The sequence below is a fragment of the Schistocerca serialis genome, chromosome 2, assembly GCF_023864345.2.
Source record: "Schistocerca serialis cubense isolate TAMUIC-IGC-003099 chromosome 2, iqSchSeri2.2, whole genome shotgun sequence".
NCBI lineage: Eukaryota > Metazoa > Arthropoda > Insecta > Orthoptera > Acrididae > Schistocerca > Schistocerca serialis.
Genome location: NC_064639.1, coordinates 869,580,534 through 869,600,260, shown reverse-complemented (window position 1 = coordinate 869,600,260; position 19,727 = coordinate 869,580,534). Strand labels below are relative to the sequence as shown.

The 19,727-nt window shown below is 37.2% G+C and overlaps 1 protein-coding gene across 1 annotated transcript in view; it reads right to left on the bottom strand.

Annotated features, from left to right (window-relative positions):
* LOC126458188 (ryanodine receptor) overlaps positions 1–19,727 on the bottom strand; it is a 740,760-nt gene that overhangs the window by 218,241 nt on the left and 502,792 nt on the right. Inside the window, exons 55-61 of the mRNA XM_050095064.1 lie at positions 16,820–16,910; positions 12,292–12,432; positions 3,293–3,462; positions 3,041–3,209; positions 2,816–2,944; positions 2,536–2,695; positions 2,001–2,124 (exon numbers count right to left, since the gene is read on the bottom strand). Of these exons, the coding sequence (XP_049951021.1) occupies positions 2,001–2,124; positions 2,536–2,695; positions 2,816–2,944; positions 3,041–3,209; positions 3,293–3,462; positions 12,292–12,432; positions 16,820–16,910 (984 nt within the window). The remainder of the gene's footprint in view (positions 1–2,000; positions 2,125–2,535; positions 2,696–2,815; positions 2,945–3,040; positions 3,210–3,292; positions 3,463–12,291; positions 12,433–16,819; positions 16,911–19,727) is intronic.

Sequence of the window (19,727 nt, the reverse complement as noted above, 5' to 3'; positions counted from 1 at the left end):
TTGCACTGTTTTCACTGTGCCTGTCAGTGGCTCAATGCCTCCATGGTGAGTAACAAAGCTATCATCTGTCATTCATCCCTTTGTGATGGTTTTGAATTAATTAACTTTTGTTATTTAAAACTGTCTCTGTTCTGTTTTACTTGGTATAATACAAAAATCTGATTGAAAATGGGCTGCTAGAGCTACTTGGTATAGTCACAGATACTAGGACATCAAGAAGTCTAGAAAATGCGTCTGGAAATCAGAATAACAAACATGTGGTCCTGCTGCAATGGCACTGGTCACATTACCCACTCAGGTAGAGATAGGTAGCCACTATGTAACTGTTCAAAAATGCCTGTAGTTCCTATAATTTATTTCCTTTGTCACTTAAAGATATTTGTTGTGATACCTTATAATATGTAGTTTCAAAACATGTAAGTGGCAAGCTTCCCTCAATAACAATGGTTTGGTGAAAATTCAGTTTCTCTCAGAGTAGCCACCTTAGCTTATCTTCCCTTATATGATTTACTGATGATGTAGTTTAATGTAAATGGATAGATAAAAAATCTACTCACCAAATAGCAGCAGGAGAACACACATATAAAAAAGGTATTATATATGCAAGCTTTTGGAGCCAGTGGATCCTTCTTCTAGCAGAAGGGTTGAAGGAGAAGGATAAGGACTGGAGAGATTTAGGAAAAGGGGTAGAGTTCGGAAAAGTCACCGAGAACCCTGACTCAAAGGAGACTTGCCAGACGGTATGAAATGGAAAGATTCCTTCTCCCTTCAACCCTTCTGCCAGAAGAAGGAGCAACCAGCTCCAAAAGTTTGCATATGTAATACCTTTTTTAAGTGTGTGTTCTCCTGCTGATGTTTTGTGAGCAGATTTTTTTTTTTTAATCTATCCCATTACATTACATTTTCGAAAATTGCTTGTTTTTTATGTTATAGTTTACTAGATGAAGATGAGAAGAAAGTCAATATCTGTTTGAAGGAATTGAAGAAACGTTGTAAACAACATAGTTCACAGATAAATGCCCGAAAGATGAATACAGTAGTGAATGCCTGGGGGAAAATGTAAGACAAAAGTGAAACACTGGAGAACAATGGTAAAGCAAGAAGTCAGTTTTTAAGTGTTTGGGAGTAAAATAAACAGTGAGATGAGACAAAAAAAGAAATGATAACATGAATAGCAAATAAAAAAAGAAAATATTGTGTGTGTCCTAGCACAGTTAGCTATATGGTCAGTATGGAATATAGCCTTATATGACATTGAAACATAGACACTATCAATGTACAAAGAACAATGTTAAGAAGTCTTCAATATGCAGTGCTAGAGAAAGATAGGAGTGAGCTGGAAAGAGAAAATAAAAACTTAGACAATATTAAAAATAGGGGATGAAGAAAGACAGTTACTAATAACAATCAAGAGCAGAAAAAATAATCGATGGTGGTATTTTATGAAATAAGGCTGCATAAAAAAAAGAATGGTTTAGAAAGAACTGTGAAAGAACAGAAGTTCACAGGATGGAGAAGATACCAGGTAATAGGTGACATTAGAATAAATTTATTATACTACAAAACTGAAAAGATGAAATACAAAAAAGAATGGAAATTGCTTACGTCATCGTTTTGTGCCAATGATGGAATGCTGGAAGATGAACGTGCGGCAATGAGGATGTGAACTGGAAGGATACTATTACAGTATTCTATAACTGCATTAAGCTTGCAACAGTGTGTATCACAAGTCACTAAGATAAGCCATAACACAGAAAACGAGTCAGCTACAACAAGCCTCTGTGCTACTGTGTGCACCTGAATTCTACTGGCTGATATATACAAATCAATCTCAAGATATTGTCCTGACCTTACTATACTTTGTCTTACTGTGGCTGGAGGTGAGGAGGGATAGGACACATAATGGAATAAAATATAACCATTTTTTCCAAGATAAATTTGAAATGTGCACAAAGATAAACGCAAAACAGTTTATAATTTTATTGAAATTACAGACATACCTGTGTAGTTTATAGCCCTGGTATTGCAGGTACTTCAAGAATTCCTGTGATCGTTCCCTGTCCTTTCGCTTTTCCTTATCTGTCAGCAGATCATAAGGTACTAACTGTGGATGAATGCCACCACCTGTTTCAAAGTAAGACATTCTATGTTTAACATTTGTCAGAACCAAAACTTTACCATCCTCTCATGCAAAATAAACTGTGGAACTAGTGTGGCATTTAAATGAATCATTTTCTACTTATGACAGTACAGGTTTGTATTTTGCACTCGCAAATATGGCATTATACCATAAGTATAAGGGATCATTACTTATAACTAATATCTGTGCTGTAACATGGCCTTGAATATTTGTACATTCTTTAGAATGGCTGAGCATCAAAACTGCAATAACATGATAAAAACTTAGGCATAAGTGGAAAACGGAAACATTTAAACAATTGTTACAGGGTGGAGACCAATCTAACAAGAAGTTAATGGACTCATAAGATTTTTTATTATCATCATCAGTCTCTGTAACACAAGAAAAATACATACCACAAGTAATGAGCTCCTCCTTCTTCTTTTTGGCCCAAATGTCATGAGCATTCTCAGCAAGCCTTTCAGCCATGTTCTGCATCTCTCTGCTCAGTGTAAGATTGGTCATATCCACAGGATGAGGGTTATAGTTAAAAGGTGTGGAAGACTGTTCTCCTCCCTGCATATAAACAACAACTGTTAACATTTCATGGGTTGACAAATAAAGCTAGATAAATAAATATCATATGTTACATATCGTACAACATTTGAGGAACTGCATCAGTCAGCATATTCCCACCTTTGATGATCGTCTCATGGAATTTCTGCTGTTTGATGGAATTTCCACTTCTGTATGTTCTACAGTCCAGCCAATAGCCAAGAGAGCTTTCAATGATTCTCGTACAGGTTCTTTGTAGCGCTCCTTTTCCTGAAAGAGGTACACAAAAAACAAATATAAACTAATAAGAGCAGATGAAGAAATTAATATTATACTTATTTTCATAAAACATCATTTTCTACTTACATAGTCGTTCAACATGTTGTAGGGTTTAAGACGAGGGTGTGTCTTAGATGAATCTGACCACTGCTCACCATATGCCCACCCATTTTCCAATTTCCTGCTAGCCCAGGCATCATGATAATGTTCTGAGAACTTCTGAACAATTGTGTTCAAGTCATTGTTCAATACAACACTAGAAAGGGAGCAATTTAGATTGATAAATATGTCAATGTATTGCACAGAATTTTAAATGAATAACATCCATAATGTTTTTACCTGCTTGTGTTTATGGGCTGTGGGTTGTATGGCCCATCAGGATCTGACGTATCTTTTGATCCATACCATTCATCATCATAATTCTTTGACAATGAGTAATCAGGTGGAAGGGCACATCCTATTGCTGTGAGGCAAGGCAGTGCTTTACCAAACAGCTCTGGATCATAATCCTGGAAACAAAAGTCTCTGTTTACTTTCTCTGGTCTGAGTTCCCTACAATTCTTTCGTTAATCTATCCTGTTTTATTTCTTGAATAAAACTGCAACACTTAAACACAAGAGACAAAACACCAGCAATTATGTGTCCATCAAAACAGCCTAAGATAAAAATATGTAAAATGCACTAAAACTATATATACCCTGCACCCAGACATTCAAAGATAATCAGCACAACACAATGCAACACTCACACTCTTGTTTGCTGATTTTAGAGACACAACTGATAATGATTTGCAATTAGTCTGAAAATTTTCTTTTCAGTGTGCTTTTCTAAATATAACTGTCAATTGATTTTCCTGACCTAACATAGGAAACAAGACTGGAATCATCATTTATTTTCTCACAAATCTAGTGAAATTTTATGTGTTTAGTCCTTTTGTGATGTTCATTATTTTTCACTACCTGTTATGCACTCTGGTTGTCCACAACAAGCTCAATGCTGACACCAACCTCCTGTATAGGTGAAGCCAAGTGATTTCAGTACCTGCAGCGGATGCTGCAACACAGTCTGCCTCTGTTGCAGATGTGGCAAAACATTCTTCCCTACAAAATGAGCAGCTAACAGGCTGGCTGGTTGATATGGTAGCATAGCCTATTGTTGAACGATGAGTATCAATTTCCCCAGCAAAATAAGAATCTAAGTAAACATAAAGTTTTCAGATTACTACTGCTGTATTTAATACCTATGTCTCTTATACCCTGAAGAGTTTTAGTATGTATTTAACAGTAGTCCAATGATCATATCCAGGGTTGTTGAAAAACTGACTTGCTTGAAAGACTGAACACATTATATCAAATCTTGTCACTGTGGCAGCAAACATCAGTCCATCTACAGCCTCACAAAACGGAACATTCTCCATGGATTTCATGTCTTCACTGGCCTGATACAGGCCCAAATGCAACTGTAAACTACAATCAGTAAGTGTTGTACTGAGCTTGTTTATTTATTTATTTATTTATTTATTGAGTCCTTTGATCATATGTAGTACAGGATGATATTGGACTTATTACTAAGTTCAAAATGATACATATTTAAATAATCATTTTTCAACATGCTACCAATTTCAATAGTTGTAGTTCTTACAATGATACAATGTTACAAATAACAGTAGCTTTAGTTCTTAACAGTTATTCTGGTCCAAGCATTCCTTTACTGAGTAGAAACAGTGGTACTGTAGATATTCTCTGACAGATCTTTCAAAAGCACTAATATTTTGTAAGCATTTTATACTATTTGATAGTCTATTATAGAGTTTAATACCCAGATAGCATGTACCTTTCTGATACAAATTGGTACTGGCTGTGGGTACATGCAAGTTATATTTTATTCCAGTATTATAATCATGTACATCTTTGTTTTTTAAAGTATTATCATCATTTCCAATCATATACTTTTTTACGTACATTAGTGTGCCAACAATAAACATACATGGTAGAGGTAGTATATTCAGTGCTTTAAATATTGGTTTGCAAGACTGTCGAGCACCACTCCCTGTCATAATCCTAATGGCTCTTTTTTGTATTCTGAAAGTCCCTTGAGCTGCTGGGGAATTTCCCCAGAATACGAGTCCATACTTGAGATGGGCATTGAAGTACGCATAATAGGCACACAATAGTGCCTGTTCATTTATGCATCGTTTGAGAACCCTAAGAAGATAACAACCCGTGCTCAGCTTGGCATTAATTTGTTCTATGTGTTTGTCCCATTTTAAGTCTCTTTGTACCCAGATGCCAAGAAATTTTGTAGCCTCATCATTTGCAATAGGATGTTGATTGATTTTTATTTCTGGATATATCAATGAGGTGTTTTGGTGGTTATGGAAATTTAAGGCTACTGTTTTGTTGTAGTTTATTATCAACTGATTTTCTGCTGTCCAATTACTTAGATGTTTTGTAACTGTGTTTACTTCTTCTTGTATATCTTCATTTTTTGCTGCTTTTACCAATATTGTTGCGTTGTCAGCAAACAGTATTACTTCAATATGTATATCCACTTGTAGTTATTCATGCTAAATTTTTGTAAGAGGTGGCTAATATAGCCCTTTTGGCAGATGAATAGTTCTTTATTTTCCCAGCCTCACCTGATTTCCATTCTCACAAAGTACATGGCATCATCAGTCACAATTTCAAAATGAATCTTAAATTCTTCAAGTACTTAACTTACAGCTGTGGTTGATTTACTCAAAATTAGTCCATCATCAACAAAAACAACTAAAAATATTTCTTGGCCATTAACTTCAGCATTAAATACACAATTATCCAAATAAAGCTGTTTGAAATCAAAAAAACTTAATAAACTGACAAATTTTTGATACCAACAACAAGGAGGTGGCTTCAGTCCATAAAGTTTTTTTTCCCTCCCCCATACTAAATTTACATTACCACTGTTGAAACCTTCAGGCTGTTTTGCAAAATTATCCTACTGCAAATCACCATTGAGAAAGGCAGTTTTCACATAAAATTGCTTTGTGTCCATATCAAACATTCTGGTCAAAGCCAAAAGAATATCAACTAATTCATACCTAACAGCAGGTGATAGTTTCTCCACAACCAGTCCAGATTTCTGGGAATATTCTTTGGCACATACTCTAGATTTATACCTATTTGGTTTATGTTACATTCTGTAAACCCAGTTATAACTGACAGCCTGACAATTTGGGGGTAGATCCATTAAATCACTGGTAATATTAGGGCCAAAGAGGACATTTAATCTTTCATTGCTCTGTAGCACTTTCAGAGTCTCTGGATGCCACTGCCTTTTTGAAAGTCTGTGATCCATCAATGACTGTTGCACAAGCCACATAATTTTGGAAATGAACTGGATGGCAATGTCGATTGTGGTTAATAAGGTTTTGGAACAATGTCTGCCTTGGTAGCTGCAAGGACAGCACAGCGGATCACTAAGTGAAGAGGCCCAACTGAGGCCGGGTTCAATTCCCAGCAGGGCCACAGATTTTCTCCACTTGGGGACTGGATGCTGTGTTGTCCTTACTTTCGTATTGTTGTAATTAATATTACTACTGAGATGGCTAAATGGGCATGGCCCAATAGCCAATGAATTGGGGAAAGAAACAGTACATGATCTTTGGTCTTGAACTACTTCATCTCCATTTTCAACAGATTATTTACCTTCATCTCCTACTGCATCTGTAGGGAACTTGTATTCATATGAGATATTGTTGGTCCTCAGTTGGTGCAAGATACTCTGTTGCATTTTCATTGAAGACAATGTCTTGTGAAATAATTATTTTCTTTGTTATAGGATTAACAGGCTTTAATTATAGCTTCTGCCCAAAGTGTCTCTGGAAGGCCAGAATCAAGTAGCACTGTGTGAGCACTTTCCACCACAGATCTGATTTTACATTCAGCTTTACCATTCTGCACTGGTCATATGGTGAACTGGTTTCACAGATGATAACAGTCTTCTTGAAATGATTATGAAATTGCTCATTAACAAACTTTGTCCCACTGTCAGTCCTAATAACATTAAGTTGTTTGCCTTTCAACCACATGTTGAAATTCTAAGAACACAGAAGATACATAACTCTTCTTCCTGGCAAAATAAACAAGTCTGTGTGAAGTACAGTAATCTTTAAAAACAACAAAACAGTTAGCTCCACCTAATGATGTATGGGGTATTTTTACACATATATCAGCATGAACAATTTCTAATGAGCACAGCCTTGAGTTTGTAAATAAGGTTTAAATCCCTTCTTATGCTGTGTACCATAATGACATGATGCACTGAAGAATTTGATTAAAGCATATGATTTTAAATTTGGAATCAAACCACAGTCAGCCATTTTCTTCAAATTATCTATACATGTCCCAACTTCTTGTGCCACGACAGTGCTAAGTCAGATGATGCATAATTTGCTTGTTAAATATTTTCCACAAAAAATAACATTCCATAACACTGATTTTCAACTTTGAGACATATTCCACTGAAAAAAGATTTCTTTCTCTGTTTTGACGCAGTACGATCAGTAAGCCAAACATTATCACAATTAAGGTCAAAAATGTTTCTAATTTCTGCACTTAGGTTTTCGACAAATTAGTCTTTTGTTGAATTCAGCCTTAAAATGATCTTTCTTGAGATGATAATACCAATCAACATTTCTCTTGTTCACATTACTTATGCTTAAATTGCTTTACAACCACTGAACTTATCAAATGTCTGGCTGCTTTTGTCACACAAGCCTTAACAAATGAACCATATTTTGCTGGAAGTCCAGGTAAAACTTTGGAAATTTGTTCTTTATCTCCCAGTGTTTCACCAACATCTGTAAGAGATTGTGCTAATGCTTCAACTTTACTAATATGTTGAGCTGTATTATCACAGTGTGATATTTTATAATTAAAGAACTGTTTTTCAATGTAACTTTATTTATTGCAGAACACTATTCATGAATTGTCTTAAGCCTGTTCCACATACCATCTGCTGTAGTACAAGACATCACAGTTTTGAGCTACTCAAATCTGAAACCAGACAAAATAAAAAGTGCATAACATTCATCCCACAAGTTCTGTGCATCTGTGCCTTCAACTAGCATTACTTTACTTCTATTAGCAAGAAAGATGATTCCCATTTCACATGTCCATAACTAAAAATTACTCCTATCAGATTTCTCGATACTGAAAAGTTCTTTCAATTCATCTTCTAATTTTTGCACTTTACAAGTGAAAAACCCTTGATGTAACTGATTTCATGTGAGAGTCTTGTTTGATGAAAAGAGAATAAAACATTACTCTGGTAACAAAATACATTCTCCTGAGCCCATAACCTGTTGGACGGACTGTACTCATGTTATCACAGCTTATGATGAACGAGTTTTATTTCTTGAATAAAAGTGCAGGCAGTTAAACAACAGACTCAGGACACTTGCAGTTAACAATGGTAACAGGAAAAGTATACACATTGGAATAAAAGACCAAGTGACAACCAGAAATTACAAAGAAGAAAAAACGGATCAAATACACTAAAACATTGTATACCTACACATTGACATTCAAAGGAAATCTGCAAAACAAGTTAAACTATGCTCCAGTTCCTAAAAGGACTTAAAAACTTTGAAAGTTCATATAGATTTAGTCAGATGACTTACTGATCTGGTTTTGGTGTAATTTCCAGCAAAGTACATCAATTTTTTTATATTGTAGCTAAACAAGTTGAACATGCATTCCTCTGCTTATACAGCACACATCCCATTTGAAGTTGATTTCTCCCTAAACTCACTGCAGCATGCCAAGTGTAGCTTGTTTAGGTGAAATGTAGATTATTACTCTGAAATTTGCTAAAGAAGATGGTGAGGGTGGTACATACTGGGTAATACCACCAGATAACATAAAGAGGTGTTAGTTCCAGTGAACATGGAGGCCATGTAATCAGCACACTTCAATCAAACTATTTATCTGTAAAGTGATTACTGAGGAAATTACGGACGTTGCTGAGGTAGTGTGGTAGTGTGTCATCTTGCATGAAATGTTTGCTACGCTCTCGGTCAGCCTTGTCAATCAGTGGGATCAAAAAGTATTGCATCCACCTGAGATTACACTGCTGTACACACCACGCTTGTTATTATGGGTTGCCACCTCTCGGGGAGGACACACCAACATAACTTACCAAGCTGTTTATGAGCATGGCTCAGGCTGTTTACGCTGTAGCTTTACACAGCCTCCACTGTGTCTGACAGAACCAACCTCACTGATAGGCAGTGACCCTATTGAGGTAGGGAGCACTGTAGTTTGGGCACAATTTTCTTATGCCACACCACATGCCCACTCAGTGCCATGCAGGTATCCCTTCACTGGACAATAGAGTATTTAGGCCACCACTGGACCATGCTGTGGACAGTGAACACTCTAAGTTTCACGCTGGCCAGTCCAGCAGTCTGCAAAATGATCAGCTGTTGCTGACGCTTCGCTGTTACTGCTATCTGCTGCTCTCAGGTGCCACGCTGTACTGCTGTCTGCTGCTCTCAGGTGCCATGCATCATTGCATGTCATCCCACCAGCAGCCATCATTGTTGAGCCATCACCTCCGACATCTGCCAACACTTGACATCACGGAAGCATGACCGGCAGCTATTGTCATTGAGCCATGCTTCTGACAACTGCAGATGCCTGAGGTCTTGGAAGTACCAACATCCCAGAGGAATCACTGTTCTGCTAGCTATTGTCATCGTGCACTGCCTCTGACATCCGCCAAGGCCTGACATGTCGGAAACATTGTCAGCCCACTGGCACCTATTGTCACCAAGTCATAACTCCGACAGCTGCTTCGGGCGCTAATGACCATAGCAGTTTTGCGCCCTAAAACCGAAACCAACAACAGCTGCAAATGCCTGACGTCTTGGAAGTACCGACATCCCAAAAGCAGTCATCCCACTGGCAGCTACGATTGGTGGGCCATGCCTCTGATGCTGGCTGCTGCGGCCAAGCAGTTCTAGACGCTTCAGTCCGGAACCACGCTGCTGCTAAGGTTGCAGGTTTGAATACTGCCTCGGGCATGGATGTGTGTGATGCCCTTAGGTTAGTTAGGTTTAAGTAGTCCTAAGTCTAGGGGACTGATGACCTCAGATGTTAAGTCCCATAGTGCTCAGAGCCATTTGAACTATGCCTCTGACATCTGCTGATGCCAAACATCTTGGAAGCATCATCATATTAAGGGCATGCTCCTACATGCCAAGTTGGATCCTCCTGTCAATCATCCTTGGTCCCTCTTGCTCTGCTGCTAATACGACTCATGGACTTAATCATGTATGTGCATCCCAGGCAACACCTACGAGTGATATTTCTATTTGTACTTAGTAATGTGCACATTCAATCATCGACACTGTATTTGAGTGCTATTTCTTACACAAGAGCTGGAACTTAAATAGTGGCAACTATTTATTCACAACTGATACAAAAGAGTTACTTCTTTGCTCCTGTTACTGTCCTTCAAAGTAGTCACCAGTGTTGTGTAGAACCCATTGCCAGCGATGTGGAAGGCGTAATATACCATTAGCAGAGCCTATTCTGTTGATGGTGCGAATGGAGCGGTCTACTGCCCGTTCAATCTCTCGAACAGTTCAGAATCGAATGCCATAAAGTGGTTCCTTCATTTTCAGGATCAATTCAAAGTCACAAGGAGTTAAGTCCGGGGAGTATGGTGGATGGTACAGTACTTCCCAGTACCATCAACTGAAACGAGCAGCCACAGCTTGCGCTGTATGCACCTGTGCACTGTGGTGCATAATGATGGGTTGATGGGTGGGTTGCACAGAAAGTGTCGCCTCTTCTTTCACAAAGCTGGTCACAGGTGAAGCTCCAAAAGCGAACAGTAATACGACTTAAGTCCTTGTGACTTTGATTTGATTTCAAAGATGAAGGAACCACATCGTGGCATTCGCTTCAGAACTGTTCAAGAGATTCGACAGGCAGTAGACCACTCTATTCGCACCATCAGCAGAACAGGCTCTGCTAACGGTATACTATGCCTTCCACATCACTGGCAATGGGTTCTTCGCAACACTGGTGACTACTTCGAAGGACAGTAACAGGTGCAAACATGTAACTCTTTTGTATCAGTGGTGAATAAATAGTTGCCACTATTTAAGTCCCAACACTCATATATCTGTTGTTGTGATACTTGCGCATTTCATTGGTAGTCTGTAGCATCCCTTGGCAGTGGACACAAAGAAAAGCTTTCCACCACATACACTATTCCACTGACTGTTTTATCTTGGAAAAACAAATGGCAGTAAACTATGCTCTTGTTTAACGTATAAAACAAATAACATCAGGGCTACTATGAACATGTTCGAAAGTTTTGTTGTGGATTTTCACTGCCCTAAATCCTGCAGTTGTGCTTATTAATGGTACAGCTTAAGGAGGAAGTTGGCTCATCACTAAATGTAATGTTTTGAATGATACCTTTGTTTTATTTAATAAATGTAATATACTTCACCACAAAACTCCTTGTGAGCAATCCTATCACTATCATTTAGTTCTTGTACTGTTGTTAATTTGTGTGGTTCAAGATGTAAAAGTCTTCTTAACACATGCCAAACAGTCACATGTGGGATGCCCGGCTCACAAGAAGCCAGCTGGCTCTATTTTATAGGACTGTTAACAAAGCTTTGCCTCATTTTCTCTATAATGTATCTGACAAGGGCAGTCAACCCAAAGATTTTTATTGCTTACGGAGCATCCTGTTCAACAAAATGCTTATGCCACTCATAGATGGTAGGCTTAATGGGAGGTTCTTTACTGTACTCAATGCAAAAATTACATTGCACAGCTGTAACAAATTTGGACTTTCAAACTAACACACACAACAGGGGCACTCTGGGTCACCTTTGCCACAATTGTCGCTAGCATTTGCAGTGGTTTGATTAGAACCCTTCTACTATGTGAATCAAAGCTTGCTCTACTTCCCTACAAAATTTCACCAAGTAATTTCACTATGTAAGTGGCATGAATAAGTTTATATAAATGTTCAAAGTTTAAAGTAATTTTAGAAAAACTCATAGATAGATATTTTTACAAAACTGGCATCCCAGACGATATATATTTGCATGTTGATATTTAAGTGTATTTGGAAGTGAGGCATGGTTACGCATTCATAACACACAGAGTGTTTGGTATACTAGTTTTTCCAGTGTTTCTTGTGACAAAAGTCATGATTTTTGCATAGTCTAGAGATTTATGTTCATTACTAAAAAAAGATTTCTATATACTTCAATATTAAACAAGTTTTGCAATTTCACTGGTTACAACATTGCTCTTTTTACTTACCATTTTAGACAATGAGTCAAAAATATTGCTAAATAGCATCATGGTCAACCGTTTTTCTTCATCACTTGATGCTCCATACATGCCCTGTCCAAAAGATGTGCCATAGTACTTGGCACAGCGCTCATAATGTAACATCAGAAGCTGAAACACAACACATAAACATGAATTACTATGATGTCATGCTGAAGAAAAGAAACATATAATTAGAAACACAACAGGATAAAATTGTACTATGACTACTCTTTTAGATAGTCATGCAAATGCTGAAATATACATATAGACATAAGTCATCAAAAAACTGAAAACCGACTAAAACTGCTCCATAGTGGGAGAGCTTGCTCCCCTTCTAGCAGCATTTTGCCACAGGTTGTTAGAACAAGTGATGTAAGTAATTAAAATAAGCCGTAGGTAATTTCCATTTCTCAAAAGGGTCACTGACAAATGAACATGCTACAGGCCTATATCACTGATCCTGATCTGTTTTGGTATAATGGGACACATTTTATGATGTTTGGGGAACTAAAAATCTCTTCTTTAGTGATAATATGCATTTTGCAATCATGTGAATCTGAATTCACTTGCTGTTCCTTCATTACACCCAAAGGCAGTAGGTAATATTGCTCTCCTTCCTCTGTGACTTCCACAAGGTATTTGATACAAAATATGGTTTTCAATTGGGAAATCATTAGAGGCGATAGTAAATGTAGGTGTATCCTAAAATAGTGTTGTAAGACTGTTACTGTTTATGATACATATAAACGGCCCAGTGGATACCTTTAGAATTTACTAAATGCTAATGACATGTGATGCTGTTGCATACAAGGATGTTACAACTCCAGAAAATTGTACAGAAATGCAACAACACCTGAAGCGGATCAGGACTTGGTGTGTGGACAAGCAGTTGATTCTCAATGTAAATGAACACAATGTATTCACATAAACAGTTGGTAAGACTCATTATTTCTTAGATAAACAATTTGGTGATCATTCACAGGAAACAGACATAAGCATTGATATCTGCATATATCAATCTGGAGTGATTTATAGTACAACACTCTAGAGAGAGCACAGCAGATGGATCCTTCAGAAATAATTCATTCCCAAAGATGGTAGTTTATTTATTTAGTTATTAATTTATTCATTCAGTCATCCTTTAATCACTATTTAGAGTGCCATTGGATACATCAGTACACATTTACAATTACAGATTCACGGTAAATTACAATTTGAGAATACTTGTTATTTTACAACAGACTTACTTCTGCACACATTTATAATAATTAATGAAAACTTAGGCATGACATGAACTTTATTACTAATTTAATTTGCTAGATGTTGTTGTGTCCTTCAGTCCAGAGACTGGTTCGATGCAGCTCTCCACTCTACTACATTTTTACATTACATTACATTAATACTAAATTGGTGATGCCTTGATGCCTCAGAATGCGTCCTGCCCACCAATACATTCTTTTAGTCAGGTTGTGCCACAAATTCCTCTTCTACCCAATTCTATTCAGTACCTCCTCACTAGTTATGTGATCTACCCATCTAGTCTTCAGCATTCTTCTGAAGCACCACATTATTAAAGTTTCTATATTTTCTTTATAACAAACTTCCTGAAAACAGAAAAGCTTTTACTGATTCAATACCTTCGGAAAATCTCTGAAGTCATATTTAGAGCATCACTGCTTTTATTCCGTTGAAGAACATTTAAATTTATGAAGTGTGTTATATAAATACTTATGTATAAAGTGTATTATTGTAACCTTAAATATGTATGCCTACAAATGACTTTCAGCTGTATATTTATAACTTGACTCTTCCAATGTCTTATGCATAAGCTGCTTTGTAGACAACAGGACCAATAAATACAACAACAAGAACAACAATGCAGAAGATGGTGAAAAATTTAACAATGGAATAACATTTAAATGTGGCACAGACAGCAGGGGACAAGTTAAAGCTGATGCGAAGATAGCTTAATATATATATATGAGAGAGAGAGAAAAATTTGCACACATCAAGAAATATATGGTGAAAAATAATGAGAAACGTATACAGGAGAGGAAGACTAAGCAAATTATGCCAACAACTGCAGCAAAAAGAAATACATTCATGGGGAAATGAGCAAGGTGTCAATCAAAACGTTATTTCTTCATTATGTGGAAAGAATACAATGAAAATAAAATATGCACAAAGAAATAACTGGTAAAGAAGGAGTATATGCTTATACAGTGAAATAATTGTCTGGATCACATTTTATTTTTGCACATCATTTGTTACAATATGTTTCAACAAATTGCCACCATCAGATTCCGACAAAAATAAATAAATTTATGCCACAATCTGATGATGTTGATTTGCCAAAGTACAGTATAGCATTTGGTGTGGGAAAATAAAGTATGATTCAGGCAGTTCTATTAAAACTTTCTCTAATACATAGTATATTCTGGTAACAAATTAGACCAAAACTGACAGCAGCTCCAGTTGCCACGACAAAGCAAAAAATAGAAATAAAAGTTTAGGCAAAGATGAACTGGTGAAACAACAACTGTTATGTAAATGCTGCCTCATTTTCTTTCAAAATGGCTATTGCTTAATAAAATTACATTTCATTTAACTGATTTAAAACAACATACATTGTACAGGGTGATTATCATCAATCTTTCGTTATTTGAGAGACCCCCCCCCCCCCCCCCCCCATGAAAACCTGATGATCAAAGTACAATGAAACTTTGTAGAAAAATTTGGATGGACATGCATACGCGAAAAAAAAAAATGAAAGAAACAAATTTTAATTTCCACATGAGAGTGTAACAACTGTTAATTACATACAATGTTTTCATTCCAGGTTACAAACATTGCTCAATGTGAAGACCATCTGCATCCACGACACAACGGAACAGCAGCTAAAGATTGCTCTACTGCTGCCAAAAACATCTCAGGTACATCTCAGGTACATCTCTCACTATGTTCATATTCAGTCTCCTATGTGGGTTAGTGTCCTGTTGACAAACCCTGTTCTTCAAGTAACCCCACAGCCAGAAATCACATGGGTTCAAATGTGATAATCTTGGTGGCCACTCAGTTTGGAATGTTCAGCCAAAGATTCAGTTTTCTCCAAATGTGTTACTGAGAAACTGAATGAACTTATGAGCAATGTGAGGTGGAGCTCCACCACATATCATAACAGTTGAGTCCAAAGCACCTCTGTCCCATAGAGAAGGTATCACATGTTGGTGAAGCAGTACACAGTAACGTGTGCTATTCACACTGCATGTCCCTGGTCCTTGGGGTCCAAGTTCCCTGGTCCTTGGGGTCCAAGTTCCTCAAAGAAAAATGGGCAAATTATGAATCGCGTCATGAAGCCACACCATACACTGACACATTCAGTATGTAGGGGAACTTCTTAAACATTCATTGGTGGTGATGATCCCCAAAGCTGACAACTGTGAGCGTTCACTTCCACAGTGAGCATGAAGTGTGCTTTATCTCTCCATAAAAATTTCCAAAGCCACATGTCATCAACTTCATGCCTTGCAAGAAATGTAAGAGCAAAGTTTACTCAAATATTTGCGTCATGTGGCAAAAATTGGTGAATAATGTGAAATATGTACAGATACCATTTCACAATTGTTCGCAACACTTTTTGAATGGTGGATCATGGAATGTTACACTGTCATGACACAGCTCTTGCACAGCTTGAAGTTCACGCATTAGGTCCAGCAGTCTCAGTCACGGCAACAATAACTTCTTCAACATTTTGTGGCCTCTCCCAGGAGCAATCTACAAGTTAATTTGAACTTTGAATCATGTTCTTCAATGCTTGTGCAGAAAGAGGACCTCTCCACATTCCTTTGATGCAATGATATTCATGAAGAGGAGCAGCACTATCATTGTTGTTCGTTAAAATAGTTTTATGAGTGAAGCCCTGCTCACTTTGTCCAGACCTATGTTGACTGTTTGGAATTATAATGCACACTGATACTTGGGTTTCAAGCCTAAGTCATTACTGGCACCTAATGGCAAGTCATGACATTAACGCTACTAACAATGGAAATCCTGCAGCGGACAGTCTGAACATCATTCCTATAAAGTTGGGTACAAATACAGTAAATAGTTTTCTGCCTACATTGGTTCAAGTAGCAAAAGTTTAATTAAAGCCACACTGTATATTCAGGCTATGGGTGAGTATGGGTGATAAAATTTTTCAGAACTATAAAATTGCTGTTTAGCAATCAACGAACTAGAGGCTACCCAGTACAGTCATATAGGACCATGAAATTACATCTGGCAATCACAGTTTGAATTTATCAGTGATATGCCACTCAAGACTGTACAGGAAAAGAATGCACAATTTTGAAGGGTCTTTCAACTATTGCCTGTTATGACGCAGCTTGTGATAGTGTCAAAAAAAAAAAAAAAAAAAAAAAAAAAAAAAAAAAAAAAAAAAAAAAAAAAAAAAAAAAAAAAAAAAAAAAACATCCTGCAGTACTAAAAACTGCCTTCACAAATTAAAAATACTTACCCTTAATGCTACTGTGGTGTATTCAGACAATCTTGAGACATCAACTGTCAACTTTCTCAGTAGTTTCAAGAGCATGCTTGGCTGCATTTGGCTAGAAGCAAAAATACAAATTATCAAATAATGTAACATTCTAGAAATATCAAAGCATAGTTAGTTAGTAATGTATTTTTCTATATTTTTGTAATAAAAAAAATTGCAGAATTATCAGATATTTATCAACAAATATTGTTACTTTTATTCTTCATCTCTGCAGGCCTGAGGCATACAGAAAACTGCAGGCTCATTGGAGTCAAGAGTTTTTAAGGAAATGAGGATCTTCAGAAAACAGCCCCTCTCCCACCAAAAAAAATGAACAGCTTTACAGCAAAATACACAGCACTATTTCAGACAAAGATAAAGAATTTACCTCAACACAGAAAAATGCTGACAGAAAAAGCTCTAAGGGCTAACAGAGGTCCGAATTCACACAGCATTTCTATATAACTTTATTATACAATTTGGATCACACCATGTATATGGCTATAACTATTACTAACAGTGCCAATCAGCAAATAATGACGACAGGATGTAACATATTTTATTTTGAGCTATTTTTTGAATTACAAGCCCAGATATGCTTGTGTACATAGGTCAGGCACTGCAGTAGTCACTTTCATTCTATTTACTGATTAAAAGAAAATATAAAATGCAACTGGCCAGTAACTGCATGTGTGAATGATTTATGTATACGCATAACAACTGACTAAACATGTAGGGCTTTTTGGCTAAATTCACGCACACACGCACACACACACACACACACACACACACACACACACAGATATATATATATATATATATATATATATATATATATATATATATATGTGCGGATGGATGTGTGTGTGTGTGTGTGTGTGTGTGTGTGTGTGTGCGAGTGTATACCTGTCCCTGTTTCCCCCCAAGGTAAGTCTTTCCGCTCCCGGGATTGGAATGACTCCTTACCCTCTCCCTTAAAACCCACATCCTTTGACCGAGCGAGGTGGCGCAGTGGTTAGACACTGGACTCGCATTTGGGAGGACGACGGTTCAATCCCGCGTACGGCCATCCTGATTTAGGTTTTCCGTGATTTCCCTACATCGCTCCAGGCAAATGCCGGGATGGTTCCTTTCAAAGGGCACGGCCGACTTCCTTCCCCGTCCTTCCCTAATCCAATGAGACCGATGACCTCGCTGTCTGGTCTCCTTCCCCGAAACAACCAACCAACCACATCCTTTCGTCTTTCCCTCTCCTTCCCTCTTTCCTGATGAAGCAACTGTGGGTTGCGAAAGCTTGAAATTTGTGTGTCTGTTTGTGTTTGTTAATGTTATTGTTTCTATCAATGTACCAATGCTTTCGTTTGGTAAGTTACAGAATCTTTGTTTTTAGATATATATATATTGCAAAATACCGACCTATTTTGTTGAAGTTCACATCCATTTTTTTGTTTGTAAATGATTAGGAGCACGTATTAAACAGGTTATCACAATGCACGAGTGAAGACAATCAAAGCCTTAGTTCTGCGAAACTGACTGTTATAGAATGTGTTAATTAGGAACTGTGTAACTGGAATGTTTGCTTTTGCAAAAACTTCAACACAATTTTCTTAACAATGATCTTTATTTTATTCAATGGCTGTATTCAAGCTTTCAAACATGATTGTTCCGGTGAAGAGCAGCAGTGGTTTCCCATCAGTGAACTGAATGCATCTCTCATTTCTGGGCATCATTTGCCTTTTTCTGCTCAATTCAATGATTACAAAATCTACAGACTATTAATTTTGATCTTTTTGGACATTCATAGCCGTGCAAGCCATGTTTGGCAATGCTATAGGTAGAAGTCACAAAGCTCTTAGTGTAGCAGCAGAATGTATGGTAACTCTATTTTAATGTTATGGGAAGAATTTTGAAGCAGTCAAGAAATTATACAGATTTTGTTTGCCAATCAATATAAAGCAGAGTGCTGTCACAATAGGCTATAGAGAAAAAAGGTTGCAACTGGAATTTTGAATGCCAGATGGGAGAAGAGCGGTGTCAGGTAATTAGCTCCACCTCCATTTCACAGGGCAGTAGCCAATGTTACAGAACTGACACTCTGTAACAGGGACTGCCGATCTCTTCTGGTGTTGTAAGGGTCATATTCAAAATCCATGATGGACCAGGAATAGTCACTTCACTTACTTCAAAGTAAAAAAAGAAAACAATGAGCAACACACAACACAAAGCATTCAGTGACAGCTACCTCACAATTGCTCATTGAGATTAGCAGAGTATTGTTAATGACGTATTTCAGGCCTGAACTCTTGACCAGTAGTGGTATTTGATTTGAACACAGTTCAAAACATCCAACACCTAATTTGCCACATTAAGTGGCTGCTTTAGCTAACAAACAAACAGATGTGTTGTTTTGCTAAAAAATGTTAGGTCAAACGGCTGAATATTACGTTGTATTGTGCGCAAGTATCTTAAATAGACCATTCAACTGCCCACAGTTGGCATGGCACCAGATCATTGAGCGCAAACATTCTTATGCACACTATATTTCCAACTTGGGCCTCGCCAGATGATGTACAGTACCAGTAACTGAAAATTGATTACGTTTTCGATACTTACATCAGAAAATAAAGACGTTTCAAACTATCTGTGATAAAATAGATGTGGATATAATTCACTATGAAATGCAACTATTAAGTAATTTTGTTTTTTTGCATTTCGAGGCAGAATTCGTACCTATTTCGCAAAAAGTGAATTTTTCTGGTTCCTACTCGTAACTAAACTATTTAAGAAGAAAAAATTATTATAATCTAAAACAGGGACTAACTTAAAATACACTCCTGGAAATTGAAATAAGAACACCGTGAATTCATTGTCCCAGGAAGGGGAAACTTTA